The sequence below is a fragment of the Amblyraja radiata genome, chromosome 8 (genome assembly GCF_010909765.2).
Source record: "Amblyraja radiata isolate CabotCenter1 chromosome 8, sAmbRad1.1.pri, whole genome shotgun sequence".
Lineage (NCBI taxonomy): Eukaryota > Metazoa > Chordata > Chondrichthyes > Rajiformes > Rajidae > Amblyraja > Amblyraja radiata.
This window is the reverse complement of record NC_045963.1, coordinates 32851346-32873632: the sequence shown is the minus strand read 5'-3', so window position 1 is coordinate 32873632 and position 22287 is coordinate 32851346. Positions and strand designations below refer to the sequence as shown.

The following is a 22287-nucleotide window of genomic DNA, read 5'->3' as shown; positions in this document are numbered from 1 at the left end:
AACTAAATTGTGCCAAGATTAAATGATGGCTTCTGTTAGTTAGCCAATATATCTTATCTTTACAGTACCTGGCACTTATCAAATCAGGGAGTCTTAAACCCCTGTCCCACGGTACGAGTTTATTCCAAGAGCTCTCCCGAGTTTGCCTTGATTCGAACTTAGAGATTTACTATAATGGCCACTCGTCAGTACTCGGGGCTCTCGTGGAAACCCTTTTTCAGTGTTTAAGAAGGAACTGCAGATGCTGGAAAATCGAAGGTACACAAAAAAGCTGGAGAAACTCAGCGGGTGCAGCAGCATCTATGGAGTGAAGGAAATAGGCAACGTTTCGGGCCGAAACCTTTCTTCAGACTTCAGAACCCTTTTACAGTGTTCTGTTACTAATTTTAGCAGCAAATCATGACTGTCTTCTTATTTGTTTCCATTGCAATGCATCTTACTGTGACAGATGACCTCATTGTTATACAGATTTTGACTGCAAAACTCTTAATATAATCAGATTTATCCCTACCTACCTGTCACTGAAATTGTACTTACAACAAATATAGAAATTCAGATGAACTTCACGCAGAAATCCAGATCACTGCATGTTTACTAGTCTGATAGGTTAATTTTGCTAGGTTGCCATGATTAGATTTCTGGTTATATTTGTAGGCTTTCTTGATATTGTTGCTCATTACGGGTGGCACGATGGCGCAGAGATAGAGTTGCTGCCTTACAGCACTTGCAGCGCCAGAGACCCGGGTTCTATCCCGACTATGGATGCTGTCCATACGTTCTCCCCATGACCCGGGTTTTGTCCGGGTTCTTTGGTTTCCTCCTACACTCCAAAAACGTACAGGTTTGTAGGTTAATTTGCTTGGTATAAGTGTAAATTGTCCCTAGTGTGAGTAGGATAGTGTTAATGTGCAGAGATCGCTGGTCGGTGCACACTTGGTGGGCCGAAGGGCCTGTTTCCGCGCTGTATCTCTAAACTAAATAAATTAAACATCCTGTTCAAACATTCAATCCACTCTTCACTTTTGATGAAATCAAAGCCTAAATTCACAGATTATTTATATGTCAATGTGAGTCAGATAACTGTCATTATAACTCTGCTTCTGTAATTCAAGCACATATCAAGCATGAGCCTGTTTCAGAAATACAGCCTTATTGAATTTTCCCTCAAGACTCAGTTTTCTTTCTGACGGCCTGTCCCACTTAGGTGATTTTTAGGCTACTACAGGCGACTAAGCCGGGGTGTCGCCTGTATGGTCGTGATCAGTCACCCAAAGAGTAGTAGCGTTTTTCCGTTTGCCGCTGGATTTTGAAATGTTTAAACATTTTCGGCGACAATCGGCAACAGTGAGCTTGGCGTAGCTTGACTTCTCCTGACGTAGGTGCTGTCGTAGGTTGTTGTCCGGATGACGTAGGTTGTCGCCAGGTGACATAGGTTGTCACCGGTGCTGACTTGGGTGAATTCCATTGGCGACTACCTACGTCAACCTACATCAACCAGCGACTGAATTGTCTTAAATTGTCTTCAGTTGCCGCCGACAGGGTCGTATCTTGTCGTAGCTTGTCGCGGGTGGACATAGGTTGTCGTAGGTGTGGTCATAGGTGGACATCCTAATGGGTCACCGGTTGTCGGTAGCTTGTCATAGCTTGACGTCGACTAGGTGGTAGGTTGTTGGAACTCGTCATAAACATTGTCGTAGACATTGTCGTAGGGGGTCCATTTTTTTCGGCAACCTTCTACGACTATGACAGTCGCCGGCAGTCGCCGACAGGCCCTTTATTCTAATTCAATCCTCCTTCAGTTTCATCTCTCCTGCTACAAGCTCCATTTTAATGTTACAAGCTAACACAGTATCTGTATCTGAAGAAGGATCTCGACCCGAAACGTCACGCATTCCTTCTCTCCAGAGATGCTGACTGTCCTGCTGGGTTACTCCACCTTTTTGTGTCGATCTTCAGTTTAAACCAGCAGCAGCAGTTCCTTCCCACATAGTATTTCTCGATTCATCGTCCTGCTCCCTTATTCTTTCTAACCTTGGGCACAATCTTGGATGGAGCTGTTCCCAAATCACACTGATGCATCTCGATAAAATGCTTTCCACTGAGCATCTGTAGAAGTTGGTAAGAGTTGTTGGGGACATGCCAAACCTCTTGAGGCTTCTTAATAAGTAGAGGCGTTGGTGTGCTTTTTTGGCCATTCCTTCCATATGGCGAGTCCAGGATAAATTGCTGGTGATATTTTCTCCTAGGAACTTGAAACTTTCAACCATCTCCACTTTGGCACCATCAATGTATACTGAAGTATGTGTACCTTTCTGTTTACATAGTTGTAGAAAGTATGGTATTACATCTAGTCACCAGAATACAAGGAGAGTGGGAGCCAGAACATCAGCCACATCTTTACAGTTAGTTAATGATAAAAGGTAAGATTCATTGGTCACATTCCTCATCATCCCACATCATTGAATAAAATTAGGTTTTTATATTAGGGTCTGAATTGAAACGTGCAAACCTCTGACGTGTGATTATTTTTAATGCATAAGTTAAAGATTGTATGTAATAATAAAACACTGCTCAGGGGCACTTGTTCTGAGAACTAGCATTTACACTTGTCTTAGAATTCGTTGCACAGTGCAGAAGGTTGAGTAAGCATAGTTATTGTTTTTAATCTCCTGGTGATGTTTTCCAGGTTTTGCATGCAAACTGACTGGCTGATAATATAACGAGACAGTGTAAAAAGAATTACTTATCATCAAAATGTCTGAGGGAGGTTTTCAATCTTACCAGGCAATTGGCAGCAACAACATTTTGATCTTCCCGAATCTGCTGTATTCAGTTGCTCCCTGCAAAAAAAAGATATTCCATTTTTGTTGTAACAGTTTCAATCTTTGCTTGACAACATGTTAACATAGAAACATAGAAACATAGAAAATAGGTGCAGGAGTAGGCCATTCGGCCCTTCGATCTGTTAAGAACTATCTTTACTTTTCATTACATTACAATCATTCTACACTTTTACTAAATATAATTTGGGCTTTCATTAAACACTTTGTTAAGAATTACAGCTTTAAAAAAGCAATAAAACAATTTTGAGTGACCTCCCATTCACAATTTTCCATTCAATAGAATAGAATAGAATAGAATAGAATGCAATTTATTGTCATTCAAACCTAGGTTTGAATGAAATATCATTTCTACAGTTTTCTTTTACATGACAAAACAATCCAAGACCCACACTTAACACAGTTTACATAAACATCCATCACAGTGAGTCTCCAACATCTCCTCACTGTGATGGAAGGCAAAGTCTTTATCTCTTCCGTTTGTTCCTTCCCCCGTGGTCCAGCAGTCCAACTGCAGTGTCGAGGCGAACTGGGGCTCCGATGTTAAAGCCCCCGGCGGGCGATGGTAAGTCCTGAGGCCGTTTAAGCCACGCCGGGCGATGTTAAGCCCCGGCTCCATGTCCTTAAACCCGCGATTCCAGCGGGAGAAGTCGCCGTTGCGGAGCTCGGAAAAGCGGTCTCCCACCTGCGAGCTCCCGATGTTCCCGTCCACCGGGTCTGCGGCCGGTGCCTCCGAACTCCAAAAGTCGGGTCACAGCCGCACGCCACCACAGCTCTTCCCGCTCCGAAGTTGGCCAGCTCCACGATGTCAGTTCCGCAGGCTCTGCAACTGGAGCCGTCAGGTTAGTCCCGGCCGGAGGTCGCCGCCAGCTCCACGATGTTAGGCCCAACGACATCCGAGACCCGACAGGGAATAGTCGGGTCTCCGCACAGGGAAGAGATTTAAAACGGTTTCCCCCACAGCCCCCCCACCACCCCCCACATATGCACAGCTAAAAAATTTAATAAAAACTAACTCAAGACATACATTTAACAAGACAAAAATAAAAAAAGACAGATGACTGTAGTCGAACCGCTGCCGTTAGGCGCCGCCACTGTACAATTAGGTGCTTGAGATAAGGCAGATGAGCTTAGGGCATGGATAGGTACGAGTGACTGGGACGTTGTAGCCATGATTGAAACCTGGTTAAGGGTCGGGCAAGACTGGCAGCTCAATGTTCTGAAGTATAGGAGCCTCAGGAGAGACGGGTGAGGGAAAAAGAAGAGGGTGGTTGCATTGTTGGTTAAGGAGGATGTCACGGCTGTGTTCAGAGGTGACATTACGGACAGTTCGTCTGGTGAGGCGATATGGGTGGAGCTGAGGAACAAGAAAGGGATGATCACCTTGTTGAGGGTGTACCACAGACCTCCGAATAGTCAACGGGAATTAGAAGGACAAATGTGGTCAAATAAAGTTGTTGTAGAAAGGGATTTTAACTTTCCCAATATAGACTGGGAAAATCATAGCATTAACGGTTTAGATGTGGTGCAATTCCTCAAAAGTGTTCAGGGGAGTTTTCTTAAGCAGTATGTGGAGACTCCCACATGTGAGAGGGCAACGCTGGATCTAGTCTTAGGAAATTGGGAAGGGCAAGTTAATGAAGTGTGTGTGGAGAAGTCTTTTGGGACCAGTGATCACACCGATTAGGTTTAAGATAGTTATGGATAGGGACGGAGAGGGTCCATGTGTTAAAATGCTCAACTGGGGTAAGGACAACTTTGAGGTTATGAGAGAAGCTCTTGCTCAAGTTGACTGGAGCAGGTTATTTGAGGGGAAAGGAACATCGGCTAAGTGGCATGCTTTTAAAAGTGTACTGAAGAAAGCTCTGGGTGTGTACAACGCGGTGGGGGGGGGGGGGGGGGGGGGGCGTGGCTTCACACGGGAGGGCTGGTCCCCAAACACAACATTCCACCATTCACCCATAGCCCCCAACTGAGCAGGCGTGGCTGACGGGTTCCAATTGTGACATAACCCTCTCTACACAACACTAACCCCCTCACAACACACACACACTAACCCCCCCATGCACTCACCCCCCGCCCAAACACTAAACACACCCACACACGAACCCCCCCCACACACGCTACCCCCCCCCCCCCACACATTAATCCCCCCGCCCACACACACTAACCCCCTTGTCTCTCTGTCTCTCTCTCTGTCGGTCTCTCTCTGTCTGTCTCTCTCTCTCTCTCTCTCTCTCACTCTCTCTCTGTCTCTCTTTGTCTCTCTCTCTCTCTATCTATCTCTATATCTCTTTCTCTGTGTCTCTCTCCTTACCCCCCTGGAAGCTAGGCTGTGGACTGTGGGCAGGGGCGGAAAACCCAGGAGGGCCAGGGGGGACACGTCCCCCCCATGTTTTGAGAATTGGGGGACATCCCCCCCAAGTTTTTGTAAACCGGATTTTAAAACCCGGTGAAATCTCCGCCTTCCCCAAGATAGTGGGGGTGGGGCTGATGATCGAGGGCGCCGATTGGACGAGAGAGACGTCGGTCAGCAGGCAATGGGGGCGGGACATGATTCAGCGCGATGATTGGAGGAGGGAGGAGGGAGGAGTGGGGGGGGGGGTGGGACTGAGTATAGAGTGCGGTAATTAGAGGAGGGAGACGTGGCACAGACCTGCGCTTCATCCGCAGCCAGGATCGATCCCGGCCGGGTCTCCGGCGCTGTCCTGTCCCCTCCCGAGTGCCCCCCCCCCTCCCCCCCCCCGCGGGTGACCAGCAGAGATCCACCGGTAAAGGATCTTTGGTCGGGAATTAGACGGGCCAGCGTAGAGAAACAGCGCTAAACCCTGCTCAACTCTGCCTGTCCCGCCAGGTGAGCCTACAGCCTTCCTGGACTTGCAGGAAATATGGCCCAGCACGGAGAAGCAGCGCTGGTATCCCGTCAGTCTAGGCAGGGCTGTAGTTAACCCGGTGATACAGGCAGAGTTGAGCTGCATTTAGCGCTGGATTGAGCCTCCGAAGCCTCACGGGTGTGAGTGTGCGCATGCGCACGTGGCCGCCAAGAAATTGTGTCCCCCGTCTATGTTTTGATAGTGAGTTCCGCTCTTGACTGTGGGGAGTGGGCTGTGGGGAGTGGGTTGTGGGGAGTGAGCTGTGGACTGTGGGGAGTGGATTGTGGGGAGTGGGCTGTGGGGAGTGACAGCTGAGATCCCATTGTGATGTCATTGTCGGCTTGTGGAATGTTCACGACAGCGTATGTAAATGAATGCCATTGTGATTGGAGGACTGTGAAATGCCATTGTGATTGGAGGACTGTGAAATGCCATTGTGATGTCGTAACTGGAAGCTGCTAGAAACCTGTCACTGCAGAATCACAGTTATTCTTCTCAAACTGGGCTTTTTGAAACTAGTGAATATCAATAACGTGAAATATGACATCAAATCTGAACGAAACTTGATACGATCGACCACTGCATAAAGGCGAGTAAGGTGGTGCAAAAATGTTTGTGCTATTGTATACTGTTTTGGAGTAGTTCCTTGAGATCGCTCTCACGCATGCAGACAGACGTCCAAACTAGACAAGACTCTTAGTATAATATAGATAAGGGGGGAAAGGGTAACTAGAGAGGAATCAAAGCTGTCACAGGAGATGGGCAAGGTACTAAATGAGTATTTCTCCTCTGTATTTACTGAGGAGAAAGACAGTAGGACGGAGGAAAGTGGAGCAGTCACTGGAAGTGTCTTGGGAGCAGTCAGGGGTACCGTTGACGAAGTACTGAAGGTACTGTCATGTTTGAAGGTAAACAAATCTCCAGGGCCTGATTTATCCAAGGACATTGCGGGAAACTAGAGAGGAAATTGCAGGAGCCCTGGTTGAAATTTACGAGTCGTCCTTAAATACAGGAGAGGTGCCGGATGACTTGAGGGTGGCAAATGTTGTGCCTCTTCTCAAGAAGGGCTGCAGGGAAAATGCTGGGAACTATAGACCAGTGAGCTTAACATCTGTAGCTGGTAAGTTACTGGAGAGTATGCTGAGGGATAGGTAAAACAGGCATTTGGATGGGCAAGGGCTGATTAGGGATAGTCAGCATGGTTTTGTATGTGGGAGGTCGTGTCTCACAAATATGATTGATTTTTTTGAAGACGTGACCAATAAGGTTAATGAGAGCAGACCTGTAGATGTTTTGTACATGGACTTCAGCAAGGCATTCCACAAGGTTCTGCACGGTAGGCTGCTCTGGAAGGTTAGAGTGCATGGGATCCAAGGAAAGATAACTGAATGGATAGCAAATTGGTTCCATGGAAGGAAGCAGAGGGTGATGGTGGAAGATTATTTCTTTTTTTGAAAATATTTTTTTATTGGAGATAGGTACATAACCTATTACATCATTACAGTCTTACATTTTTAAATTGATAATATTGTGGAAGATTATTTCTCGGACTGGAGGCCTGTGACTAGTGGTGTGCTTCAGGATTCGGTGTTGGGCCCGTTACTGTTTGTTATCTACATTTGGATAAGAACATACAGGGTAAGATTAGCAAGTTTGCTGATGATACAAAAGTTAGTGGTTGCAGATAGTGAAGATGGTTGTGAATGATTGCAGCAGGATCTGGATCGATTGGCCAGGTGGGCAGAGGAATGGTTGATGGAATTTAATACAGAAAAGTGTGAGGTGTTGCATTTTGGGACGTCGAACAAGGGCAGGACCTGCACAGTAAATGGCTGGCCTCTGGGTAGTGTTGTAGATCAGAGGGATCTAGGAGTACAGGTGTATGGTTCCTTGAAGGTCGAGTCGCAGGTAGATAAGATGGTCAAAAAGGCTTTTGGCACTTTGACCTTCATCAGTCAGTGTATTGAGTATAGAAGTTGGGAGGTCATGTTGCAGTTGTATAAGGCATTGGGGAGACTGCATTTAGAATATTGTGTTTAGTTCTGGGCACCATGTTATAGGAAAGATATTGTCAAGCTTGAAAGGTTCAGAAAGGATTTAAAAGGATGTTACCAGGACCAGAGGGTGTGAGCTATAGGGAGAGGTTGAGTAAACTGGGTCTCTATTCCATGGAGTGCAGGAGGATGAGGGGAGATCTTATCGTAGAATACATAATCATGAGAGGAATAGATCGGGTAGATGCACATAGCCTTTTGCCAAGAGTAGGGGAATCGAGGACCAGAGGACATAGGTTCAAGGTGAAGGGGAAAAGATTTAATAGGAATCAAGGGGTAACTTTTTCACACCTAGGGTGGTGGTGTAGCGATGTTACAAAACCTACCTTCAGCGGCGCTGCAGTTTTGCCACTGGCCGTGTGTGCGACTTTGGTGCCTTTGAGGGGGGGGGGGGGGGGGGGGGTGAGGCGGGATTAATATGCAGTTTTGTACTGCTTGTCGGAGAGGGATTTCCTCGGGCTGCTAGCTGATGAAAAAAAATCGATCGGACTTCCATTCCCGGTTTTTTTTTAAATCGCTGGACAATTTAATAGTTGGATTAAAATAAAAGGCGACTTTGAACGCCCTCAAAGCCTACAACGTGACGGATCGTAATGGCAGGACAAAACAAAGGGTAAGTCATTTATTTTACATATAATCTTGCTTCTTGGGATGGCTTTAATCTAATTTTACATTGTGAAAATGTTATTTGGGCCCCATACGAACCGGCAGTGTCTTTCCTGCCGATATGGGGTTCAAAGGCACCGCAACCGCAACGTTCCAATCGATCACGTTCCAGAAACACCCACTCGCAAGATGATTTAAATGCTCTTTTTTTTGGATAATCATGTCATAAGAGCATCTAAATCGTCTATATTTTGTGTTATTGTCTATCCATAGTCAATATTTTTATACTAAATATACACAACAGTTTTAGCCACATGCATTGTGGAAAAATAATAATTTTGATCATATTGAGTGGATGTTTCTAGATTAGTTTATGGGAATTAAACATTAAATTCCTTCCATCTGCATATAAATTCATGACAGTGAGATTTAAAAATCATGTTATGTGAATTCTTGTGTGAATGGGATTAGTTTGTTATTTGGATACTTAGGCTATTTAAAAAAAAATCATTTTCTTAAGAAATGGAATCTACAGGACATTCTTAATGGGAAAGTAGTGGGCAGAAAGGCATGTCATGTGTGGTTTGAAGAGCAGAAACCTGTAGATTACAATGCCAAAATTGAAAAGTTTAGGAAAAACAAGGTGTACAGAGTTGTTTATTGGTTACAATCTGAGGAGTATGATGATGCTACTGATTATGATATGCCAATGTACCAGCTAGCAACTGATCTTCTCCATAAAGACTTGGTCTATTGCTAGAAATTGTAATTTATTTACCTCTGTTACGGACTTATTATAATACAATAATATTAAAGTTCTGATCTTGAGAATATCACATTTTTGAATGTTCAAGGCAGTCTGGGTGTTTATTACTATTTCCATCACAACGGTCAATTTTGTAATTAGCTACAATTAGGTAATTAACTAATTATATGCTTTAATTTCAGGTCATCCAAGTAAGATGTTTTATATTTGTTTCAGAATGCTTCAATCTATAATAACTGAAAATTTCATTCAGTTCTCTTAAATTTTAAGAAAGTTATGGGCTTTTGACTGTCATCGATCACAGCTTTTGTGTTAAGTCAATGGAAAAGCAATAGGGAACAAGATGCTAATTTCCGAGTATGAAAATGGCCATAACGTTTTTAATACTGAAGATATGAAAGTGAATTAGGTGTCAAATTAAACTTCTTTTTATGCTTTATCTGATGAATTGCAGACTTGATTTTTAAAATCTCAACATTTTGTAACATTGCTAGAACAAGCTGCCAGTGGAGGTAATTGAGGCTTGGACTGTCCCATCATTTAAGAACAAGTTAAACAGGTACATGGATAGGACAGGTTTGGACGGATATGGACTAACCATAGGCAAGTGGGACTAGAGTAGCGGGACATTGTTGGCCGGTGTGGACGAGTTGGGCCGAAGGGTCTGTTTCCACACTGTATCACTCTATGACTCTATCTAACCGGATTTTCAAAACCGATGTGCACACAGATTTCAAAATGTCCATTTACACATTTGTGCAACATCTTTACCTTGCACCTGCGATCTGGAGGCAAGATAGTGGAATTAAAGGGAAACCACAAATTATCAATGAACATGTGAGATACTGTACAATAAAATATCTTTTCATTTAATATATATTTTTGGCAATAAATAATTAATTTTGACTTCCATGGAATCATAGGGAACAAATAGGAGACCAAAATTACCCAGAGTATATTTTATTTATATATAATTATGAAACATCAAGTAACTTTTGTTAATCAAGCTTTCAAAACTGAACCAGATGTAAACAGACTTAGAATTATGGGTTGTATTTTTGGGCTGCAACTACTAGCTTTTTGTTCTAATTATTTCTTGAAATCATTCAGTTCCATTCGGATTTATAATACCTTCTAATCTCTTTCAGTAATCTACAAACAGAGAATCAGGCTAGTTGATTTCAAAAGCCTAAGTAATAGCATTTATGTGCAATTTATCAAGGCAGCCATAAACTGTATTCTTTGCCAATTAATTTGGCTTCTCTTTGATAACGTTAACTTTGAAGAATAAAGGGTTTGACAATGAAGCCAAATCCTAATGAATTAAATTGTTCCAAAAATTATTCAGATTGGTAAAAACAAATGCCAGTCAAAGATTCAAGCTGCAAACCTTGTAGATATCATCTAATTTCTTCCTCCAACAGATAATATTTAAATCATTTAATTGGTCACTAAATTTGATTATTAATATTATTTTTAATGCATTTGAATTTGTAATTGATTGCATGTGTGTATGATTCCTGAAGGTAAATTTCACAATAGAGGGGTAAAACATTATTCATACAAACTCCCAGACTGATTATGTGCTCTCTTTTTTTTTTACAAAGGCAGCAATGAGATAGCAATATATTGCGCTCAGAGTGAAATCACAAAGCATAGAGTGCCTTGTGGCTCATCTATAAGTGTTTGTGTTAGTTAGTTCAGGGCTCTGAGATGGGGAGCTTCAGTACATGATTTGTGAAAGACTGCAATGCAAATACAGCAAACAATTAGGAAAGCAAATAAAATGTCATCATTTGTTTTGAGGAAAATTAAACACAAAAACTGTGAAGTTATGCTTTAATTATACAAGGTATTGGTCAGGCGACAGCTGGAATGTTGTTTACAGTACTGGCGTTCTTATTTAAGGATGGTTTTTAATGCATTGGAAGCAGACCCATGAATCTTTACCCGACTAAAATACCTGAAATCAGGGGTGGGAGTCTTTTGTAGAAAGATTTGACTAGTTAGGCTTGTATCAGCTGGAGTTTAGGAGGGGGCTTGCCTTAGGCGAATTAGATACTGAGTTGTCTTGACAAGGTCGGTGTGGGGTGCAGGCTTTGCCTTGTTGGAAAATTGAAAACCTGGGGCCATTGTTTAAAACAAGGGAGCTGTTCCCATCCAAGACTGCAAGAAATTTCAGAAGGTTGTGGATGTAACCCAGACCATCACACAAACCAACCTCCCTTCCATTGACTCCATCTACATGTCATGCTGCCTCGGTAAGGCCACCAGCATAATCAAGGACTAGTCTCACCCCCGGTCTCTCCCTCTACTCCCCTCTCCCATCAGGCAAGAAGTTCAGAAGTTTGAAAACGCACAGCTCCACATTCAGGGACGGTTTCTCCCCAGCTGTTACCAGGCAACTGAACCGTCCTCTCACCAACTAGAGAGTGGTCCCAACCTCTTATCAACCTTTACTGGACTTTATCTAGCTCTAAACTTTATACCCTTTAACTTGAATCTATACACTATGGGCAGCTTGATTGTAATCATGAATAATCTTTCCACTAACTGGATAACACGCAACAAAAAACTTTCCACTGTACCTCAGTACATGTGACAATAATGAACTAAACTAAACTAAGGGTCAAGTGGAGGAATTCCATCACAACTCTGGTCGTATAAGCCAACATTACAGAGGGTAGGAATCGAATCTGGACTCACCCTGCCTGGGGTGTTAACTTCACATTGATTGTGACCAGTCCACCACTGAGAGGGTTCTATATTTTCACTCAATCCTTAAAATGCCTTTGAGTAAATAATAACACTGAACTGCTGCAGCTATGTGCAGTGATCAATCGCACACCAGGATCATACTCATGCAGCAATCGTACACACACACATTGATCAGGACCACACAGTGCCAGTGATGAGAGTTATCTCATTCTTGCACAGTTACCTCACACATGCTTCAATTCCATGTGGTAATAATAATTGTTGCCAAATTATTAACTATTAGTAGATAGAAATTGCAGGAAGAAGCATAATACAATAATCAGCTTCACAGACTTGCTCAAGTCGTCTTGAGACAAATTACATTTGATGGAAATATTTAATTTTGTTTTAAGCTTGCAAAATAAATATGTTTTGAATGAGTGTAAACTAAAACAAGTTTTAAAATATTAATGTAGAAACAAGGAACTCAGTCTGACCTGAAACATCACCCATCCATGTTCTCCAGAGATGCTGCCTGAATCTGCTAAGTCACTCCAGCACTTTGTATCCTTTAAAAGATTAATACCTTGCAAATGGAAAGAAATGCAACAATTGTTTGCATTTATTTCAATATATTTTTAATCATTAGCAAGGACCTACCTTCTATGTATTAAATGCACATTACAAAGCGAACATGACCTCACTTTACCAAAAAAATCTCTCAGCTCAATACTGCTTCCAACACAAAGAATATAAAACAAAGGAAGTGCTTTACTTTAATACAATGCTTATATTCCAATGACAGGTTTTCACAGGTCTCTTTCTGACATATTGAAGGCAACTTATGGGGTTTATATAATGTTACTTTACACTATTTGCTGCTCAATCACATTGGGCTAGTTTTTGCAGTGGAATGAAAATGTTCACAGCTGAAGATGAAACTAAAGATCCACGAGGATCTTGCAATCACTGTGTGGTCTTCCACTTTAAATAATAAGCGCGTTGGGATCCAGTTTCAAAGGATCCCTCAAGTCTTGTAACGGTGATTCCTTGCAACTGGCTATACTTCTCAAAAACAGCAAAGACAGCAAGTGGGTGGACAGCACAGTGGCGCTCTGGTAAAGTTGCTGCCTCACAGCGCCCAACCAGCGTTCGAACCTGACTAAGGGCGCTGTCTCTGCGGAGTTTGCACGTTCACCCTGTGACCGCGTAGGTGTCTTCCGGGTGCCCCGGTTTCTTCCCACATTCCAAAGACGTGCAGGTTTGTCGGTTAATTGGCTTCTGTAAATTGCCCCTAGTGTGTAGGATGTGAAAGTGGGATAATATAGAACTAGTATGAACGGGTGATCGCTGGTCGGCATGGACTCGATGGGCCAAAGGGCTGTATCTATAAACTAAACAAACCAGGAGGGAAGAAAACAGAACATTGAGTAAAATGTGTAACATGAACCAAGGATTGGAACATAGATATAAGACCATAAGGGAGACAAGATTTTGCTGAGCAGTAAATTATGGCCTAAAATGCCACCCAAACATTGTTCCAACTCTTGCGACAAAGTGTAACCATTGTAGGTTGCTTCAGCAATGCGATGAGGATAGTTTATGAACAGTGTGAAAGATGTTCCGTGCCCGTTGATTGGGATTCTGGGGCTGCCAGTACATTTACAAACAGGAACTTTTTGAGAAGTTACGTGAAAAATATGAATTTGAAGGCTGATTTTCTTACTGCCCAAATGTTCAAAATACTTAGAATTACAAGAATGAACTGATCTTCTTTTAAAATTTACAAACTGCTAATTAATTATGATTCAATATGATGTTGTCTATAGGGACTGTCATAAAATATAAATAACTTTGAAGAAGTTGTTTCCAGGGAAGCTTCCTGACCTGCAGAGTTGCTCCAGCACGTTATGCCCTTTTGTGCATTAACCAGCATCTGCAGTTCTTGTTTTCTACATCTAGGCTATAAATTGTGTAGTGCATGAAATATGTGCTAAAATGAGGTTGTGCTCTCGTATTTCACCTGTATTTTTGCAGGGCAATGGAGAAGAGATATTCTTGTCCATATGGCATGTAAGCGGTCATGTCTGCAAAGGCCCGAAGGCTCGGCGGACGATGGAACCAAGAGGGAGCTGGAGACGTCGGATGCGAGAAGCAAGAGCCGGTAAGATGGTGAACCAGGATACTGCCTCCAGTGCCTTCAATTAACCTACAAGAGATGCCCCTGGGACACAAAGATGGACGGACGAATGTGAGGAATGTCAGTTTGCGGGAACTGCTGAAGTACATCGCTGGCTGACCAGACGTTGGAATTGGCACCTAAACATGGTGGTTCCTGCATGTGTAATATATGCAAAAAGAATTTCACGATGCAGTTGTACATGTGATGAAAAAGCACCATTGAGAGGTGCTTGGAATACCATTGAGAAATGAATCCCAAATCTTCAGTGCATTCATGCATTAAAGCAGCATGCAATTTCAATTTCAGTCATGGCGCAAGCTCTTAAGAAGTAGAAGCAGGTGTAGGCCTTTTAGCCCTTGCATCTTCTCTGCCACTCAATCAGATCATGGCTGATCTTTTACTTCAACGCACTAACTCCGCATCCATCGATTCCCTTGAGATTCACGAATGAATCGATGTTTTAAAATCTTAGTGAGAAAGTGTTGATTCTCAATAGGAAATTGCTGTGTCAAGAATCGTGCATCAAGGATGGAGAACTTGGTGGAACAATAGAGACCATGGGGGCTACCCTCATAAAAAGGACAGCCTTACATTAGCTGGTCATCGGTAGCAATTCCTTGGATGACTCTCCTCCCAAGGTTTAGGAAAGCACAGAACCTTCAAGGTGCATTTGAGTGGGCTTTAGAACTTAGTTTTTAGTTTCAAGAATTAGAGTGGAAATAGGCCCTTTAGCCCACCAAAGATAGACACAAAATGCTGGAGAACTCAGCGGGACAGGCAGCCTCTTTGGAGAGAAGGAATGAGTGATGTTTCGGGTCAAGACCAAGTGTGTGTTGGATTGTGTTAGTGTGTGGGGATCGCTGGTAGGCACAGACTAAACCAGAACTTAATTTCTAGCAATTTTCTGGTTGTTTGTAACATTGTTATTTGTGGGGTCAAGTATCAGAAAATTTGCACCCTGTTGCATACAGAAAAATCAATCCTTGCATTTTAGAAATGATTTGTTTTCAGGTGATATTGGGTTTTTTAGGTCATGGAAGGTGGTGTGCAAGTGCCTTTCATTATCTCAATTTCAATATAGGTTATAAGTGATTTGATTTGGAAAATTATCTCACATCAACCTCCCCAGGCTAACTTTTCACCCAAGGCTGACCAAGCTATAGCATCTAACCAATGGAGAAGAGGTGAGGGAAAACAAATGAAGGCAAGCATCAGTAAACAATAGAAATTCAGTTTGATAACCGTTTAGTTTAATTGATTGATTGAAAGATATATCATGGAAACAGTCCTCCAAGCCCACAGTGTCCACACCGACCATCAATCACCCATTCACACTAGTTCTATGTTATCCCACCTTTGGATCCATTCCCTACACCATAGAGGCCAATTAACCTACAATCCTGTGAATCTTTGGAATGCGGGAGGAAACCGGAGCACCTGGAGGAAACCCAAGTCAACACAGGGAGAATGTGCAAACTCCACACAGACAGCACCCTAGGCCAAGATCGAACCCTGATCTGTGGTGCTGTGAGACCATATCTATGTCAGCTGCACCACTGTGCCGCCGTTTAAAATACTTATTTACTGAGGTCAGTTTATATGAAAACTTGAAGTATTATTTGAAAGCTGCAGAGGTCAGTCAACAATGAAACATCATGACTCCATGCATGAAGTGATTTGCCTGTTATAAGTGGCAAAGGATTAAGTAAAACACATAACACTTCACTTTAACATTGTGTCTTTAAATTTCCACCTTTTTAAAGCTCTGACAGCTCCCATTCACAAACGTTTAAAGACTGTATAAAAATGAACTTCCATAAAAATTGACAGGCATCTCAACTTAGTAAATTTTCCCACCAGAATCAAAATAAAATTCTGCCCAAGCCACTTCACAGCCTCAAATCTGATGAGCTCACTCTCCATGGCTCAGTACGTACCAGGATGTGGTACAATTGAGGAGCCAAATAGAAAACATCTTTAAACCTGATGTTTATAACAATAATCCACACATTTCAGTGTGTAACAATAATTTGCACACTTTAGTATGTTAATTTACAACTGCAAATCATCTTTATTCTAAATTCTTTAGACAGGCGTTTAAAAGCACATCATGTGACCTAGAGACAATTTAGAACCTCATTAGTAATGGATATTTAAACAAAGACACAATGGTGTCCTGTTTGATTGTTATAATCATTAACTACACATCACATTCTGGTTTTTATTCACCAGACAACAAGGAGTTCAACTACACCCAACGGTCACACAAATTCATCTGCACCTACATTAGTCCAGTAGTAACCAATTTTCTCATAACTGATTTGTACTTCAGTTTCAAAGGCTGGACCTTTTCCTAAAGCTTCTAACAAAAGATCTTGGCTGTTTCAGTTTACGTTAAGACATCTTTTATCGTAAAAGCTCTGGAAACTGGAGTCACGAGGAGATTTTTTTTGTGTGTCTTGTGAAACTGTCAAAGCCAATAAATGTTTTTCTTTATTTTCCATCATTAGACGCTAAGGAATGCCTCGTCTTTGTCTCCCATCATTCCCAGAGCTTGCTGGGCCAGGCTTTTATTGTCAAAAGCTGAATTCTGAAGTGTGAACAATAATGCCAAGCAATACACTTTTTTTTTTTGCCAGGGCGTAGCAGTTTGGAATGTCGCCTAAAGACAGCTCTGCTAAAAGAGCACTTGTGCACAACGCTCCTCCTTTAGGAAGGATGCTCAAGTTAAAAGCATTGTGAGGCACCATAAATAGATGCACTCGCAAGAAAATAGCTTCTTCATTTTTAATTAGGGAAGTAACTCTAGAAAGACAGAATGTCACTTGCTGACAAGCCTCATTGTTGGGTTTGTGCACGCCTCCACAATGTGAGGTAATTGGAGTTGTACCTTTTATAAAGCTGCTAATTTCACATAGGAAGTGCTAACAAGACCTTTGTGAGCCATGTTTTCCTTCTTCCTTTCTGAGGAAGTTACAGACCTTGAGTAGTGGGAATGGTCAGACCAAGGACTGAAGTGGGGAGGGGGGTGGGGGAACTGCAGTAATGAACCACTTGAGCTGGGGGTTAGAAAGATCCTGCCAATTTTTTTTTTCCAGAATTGCAAATATCAGGCACAACAAAGGCTCCTGTTTGAGTTTATTATGAAAGACTTTCACTGTCTGTGTAGGCTTGTTTGTCAGATGCCACTCAATGGCAGTGTAACAAGCGCAAAGCCCTGAGTCCTAAAAATTACTTCACCCACAATACTCCCGGATGTGGTCTGGCATGGCAAAAATTATTAAAAGTCTGTCTCCGTCGTATGCCAACAGAAAGCAAACATAACAGTAAACAGCTCAGCTAGTTCTGAAGTTGTACCTCATAAACATAGCATGTCCCACAAAGATTCAGGTGATCTGTAAGTCTTTATAACCCAGAGTAATATTTTTTAATTGCAGCGGCATATCGCAACTTACTTGAATGATATTCTACGCAAAAGAAAATAAGAATGCGGAAAAGCATTTTAGATGGTCATGAATACAAATTTTATATATTACAATGTTAAGAATTTGAATTTGCACTTAACAATGACGGTTGCATGACCTTCAAATAAGATTTCTCTTTTAATCTCTAATAAAAGAAAACATGTTTGAAAAATTGAATTGCTTTACTGAATGAGAAAAAGTAATGACTTCTTTTCTGTTGACTAAACAGTCAAGAAAAAAAAGTAATATATAAAGCAGACAACTGAGATTGTTGTTGCTCAACACGCTTCTACCATTTAAAAAGTGTAAGGACTGTGCCAAGGACTAAAGTGTGGGTCTGTCCACAATACATACGATGACAGTGAACAAACACATATAGCTTTTATTTAGGATTAACTGATGCATTTTTCGCACAATACAACATCAAAAAAAGATTCAGTTTTCATGACTTTTGTAGCTGAACAATTGATCCTTTAAAGAATGTGAGGCAGCAATGTTATTATGGAGCTGCAATCATTGCTAAAACTGCGAAGCTTCCAAAAAAAAAGTTACTCCAATTTCCGTCGTTCTTTTGTCCTTTGGTTACTCCATCTGAATGGCCCAGTTAGGTATTGTTGCGAAAAAGAAGTCTATGTGCACATTTATTCCCCCACTAATTCATCGTCTGAATTGTGAGCCTTTGCTATTCAGGGACTGATTTGACAACAGTGCCAAGAATGGCCTGGTGATTAGACTCTCAGCATGCGTAGGGATTGTGGGTTTGAACCCAGGGATATCCTTGCATTCACAATATGGCTCAGCTTCTTTCCAGCACCCCTGGCTCCTTATACTTTATGCATCTTTTGCTGCAGGTATGGAATTCCTTCTTACCGGGGAACTGGCTCCTTATAATTATCCTGCACAGTGGTGCACAGCAAAATCCTGTGAGTTTAAGGGATATGCTTCTCAAGAGATTCTTAAACCAGGATTTTATGATAAAGGACCACTTTATTACAGCAAAGACTTTAAAAAAAAAATTCTGTTATGGTCATATAGCTTAACACAATGGTGTCCAATTTTATTATGCTTAGAGGATTAAAGCAAAGTTGAACACCACATCTTGCAAACTGATATATGAACTTTAAAAAATCTAGTGGCATTCTCTCTAGTTCAGGGTTTTAAAAAGGAGAAGCTTTGTTAGTCCAGATGTCAAGTAAGCTGCAATATCGGTAATGATAAAAAAAATTCACAGTCTGTTGAAAAGCTGATTGAGAATCAGCCGCACTTGGATCATGTTAATACATTCGCGAGTGATTCGGTTAGAAATGGGCAGGGGCCCACTGGATTTTGGATGCTTCTGCATCTACAAGTCTTTTTTTTTTCTTGAACAATTCTCAGGTAAGATTAATGTGGGGAGGATAGGGAAAGGCGGGTGGGAGGGGAAGAAGGAGAGCGAGGGTGATGATTGTGTTGGGGAGAGGGAAGTATGTTTCGGTGAGGGTTGGTGATGGTGGTAGTGTGGGAGTAATCCAAAGTTGTCAATTTGACTTTCTGCTTATTATCACCAGAAATAATTTACATTTATTTCCTACAATTTTATGTCATTTTATGACAGTCTGCTGCATAATAAAATTGTAAACCTTTAATGTACCACTAATTCTGTACAATTTATTTGTCAATGCAACTATGCCTGATATGTCATATGGAGAGACAAATTTTCTCATAAATATGTACAAGGCATTAATGTTTTTCTGTTATTTTCAGGGACTCGGTTTGAAGAAATGATTATATGACTTCAAAACTTTCCGTAAGAATTAAATTTAAATGAAAAAAAACCTAGCATTTATATAATTTAAGATGCAGCCTACCTCATCTCAATATCGCAAAGGCCTCACAAGCAAGACGGGGGATACATGTTTAATCACACAGGTTTTTACAGCTCATCATCCTATAATTCCTTTTAAATATGAGGAATATGACAGGAAGGTAGCGTTCCGCTCACAATTGCATAAGAGCATGACAGCCCCGACTATACACAATCACCAGACAAAGGATTGGGAGAGAAAAACAAATGAGGTATTTTGCTTTCCAAAAAAAAAAACACAGCATCCAGGCAAAACCTGTCTTTTTTCAATTTCCCAGACAAATGAGCTCCCCCCCCCGCCCGCCCTTGCCTTGCAGTGACAGTGGGGTCTGGAAATTAACTGAAATCCCTCTTCTCAAGAGCTTGAGTTATCTCCTCTTTGCCTGCAGGTTTGACTTAGAATGGGAGTTCATTTATTTACCATTTTAATTAATACTCCTTTTCACCGTGGGACAGAGGAAGGGAAGTGAACTGACTTGATAAACAGGTGTAGTTGTTATGTGCTAATTTTAGGCTTGCAGGGAATTAATCAAGCTCGGATAAGCACAAACCTCATCGTCGCAAAGGTGGATCTGCACGGCAGGATGCCCAGTAGGTGAGTGTTAGTTTAACCAATGGTTTCTGATTAGCGAACCTGAAAAGAATACTCACCGGTGTGATTGTCTCTCAGACCACATAGAGGCAACTAAAGAAATGTGATTTTATGCCATTTTTGATGAATACTTTCACAAAAGTTCTCTAGTCAGAGGGTGGAATTCATTGCCACAGGCGGCTGTGAAGGCCGTCAACGTATATTGTTAAGGTGGAGATTGATAGATTCTTGATTAGTAGGGGTGTCAGGGGTTATGGGGAGAAGGCAGGAGAATGGGGTTGAGAGGGAAACATAGATCAGCCCATGACTGAATGGTGGAGTAGACTTGATGGGCCGAATAGCCTAATTCTGCTCCTGCAACTTATGAACTTATGAAAATAAATTTCTTTAAATTAATAAATTAGTGATTAATGCAGGCGCAAGCCTTTCTGCTGCTCCACTGTTTCACTTAGCGTAGTCTTGCACTGAGGTGGCTGTTCCCAGCTGGTACAGGGGCGTGGTGATAAGGGTTGTCTTTACTGCCAAATGCTTGGGCAAGGCACTCACAAGCTGACTCCACATTGACAATCATCTCCCTGGTGTCTGAAATAAAAACAGAAAACACTTGGAATGCCCAGTAGAGACCCTGTGGAGAGACAAAGAGAGTTAAGTTTAGTTTAGATTTTTAGTTTTGTTTATTATTACATATACCGGGGTACAATTAAAACCTTTTCTTTTGTGCTACCCAGTCAGTTGACAGACTATAAGTGATTACAATCAAGTCATCCACAGTATACAGATACAGGGTAAAGGGAATAACATTTAGTGCAAGATAAAGCCCAGTAAAATCTGATTTAAGATAGTCCGAGGGTCTACAATGAGGTGGATAGCAGCTCAGTCCCGCACTCTGGTTGTTGATAGGATGGTTCATCTGCCTGATAACAACTGGGAAGTTCATAAGACCCATCAAGTCTATACTGTCATTCAATCATGGCTGTCCCTGAATCAGAAACTGTCACTGAATCAGGTAGATGATCTTTAATCAAAAGCCTATTACATTTCCCCGCAGAGGCTGACTGACCTACTGAGTAATTGAACCTTTTCAAATTAATGGCATGCATGGTATTTTGCGTGGGAACTCATGGAGCACAAGAATAGGCGTTGGATAATCGGAAGAAGCGGTTGAATAAGATTGCATTTTTTTCCGCCCGCTGGGGTTTTGAGAAATAACAGGATATCATTGAGACGTACCAGATTCCGAAAGGGATTGACAAGATAGAGGGAGGGAAGCACTAGCTCAAGCAGTCAAAAATGGAATGAGGGGACAAAGGATGGTACAGTGAGCCAACGCTTGCCTCACAGCTGCCTCGACCTGGTTTCAATTCTGACTTCTGGTGCTGTCTGTGTGGAGTTTGTATGATCTCTCTGTGACTGCATGGGTTTCTCTTGGGTGCTTTGGTTTCTTCCCAATAGGTTTGCGTGTGGTCTCATTCTGGCAATGGATGAGGCCCAGGACAGAAAGGTCAGTGTGGGAATGGGAAGGGGAGTTAAAATGGTTAAATGAGATCCAGTAGGTTCTAGTACACAAGTGGGCACATGCAAATTGGAAGAACAGAACCTCATGTTTTGCTTAGGTAGCTTACAACCCAGCGGTATGAATGGTGAATTCTCTACTCTTAGGTAACCTCTATATAAACCTCCCTCCCCATCCCCTCCCCTCCCTCTCCCCTCCCTCGCCACCCCCTCACCACCCCCTCCCCTCCCCTCCCTCTCCCCCCCCTCTCCCCCCCCACCCTCTCCCCCCCTCCCGCCCCCCATTTCCTCCACCAAACAATGATTAACCAGTGCCGCGGATCACAATGTTGTATCCGTCTTTGGGTAACGCTGTCTCGCCAGCAATCAGCCCATCATGGAACCTCCTTGCCTGAGGTCATCTGAAGCCGCCCTAAATGATCCTGGCTTTTTTCTTGCTTCTTGTTTCCCTTTCCCCCAATCCCCTCCCACTACAATCAGCCTGAAAAACGGCACAACCTGAAACATTTACTCCAGAGATGCTGCCTGATCCACTGTTACTCCAGCATTGTACGTCTTAGACTTAGACTTAGACTTAGATCCTTTATTTGTCATTCAGACCTTTCGGTCTGAACGAAATGTCGTTGCCTGCAGCCATACATGTAATAATAAACAACAAAACACACAATAAACACAAATTAACATCCACCGCAGTGAGTTCACCAGGCACCTCCTCACTGTGATGGAGGCAAAAATCTTAGGGTTACTGTCTCTTCCCTCCTCTTCTCCCTCTGCGCTGAGGCGATATGTTGTTACCCCACCAGGCCATGGTAATCAGTCCCGCGGCTCACCGAGCTCCGCAAACGGGCCGGTTCAAGC

At 42.4% G+C, this 22287-nt stretch overlaps 1 protein-coding gene across 1 annotated transcript in view; it reads right to left on the bottom strand.

Moving 5' to 3' along the window:
• Nucleotides 1–22287, bottom strand: part of camkmt (calmodulin-lysine N-methyltransferase) — a 332097-nt gene that overhangs the window by 3865 nt on the left and 305945 nt on the right. The window contains exon 11 of the mRNA XM_033025515.1: nt 2782–2840. Coding sequence (XP_032881406.1) covers nt 2782–2840 — 59 coding nt within the window. The remainder of the gene's footprint in view (nt 1–2781; nt 2841–22287) is intronic.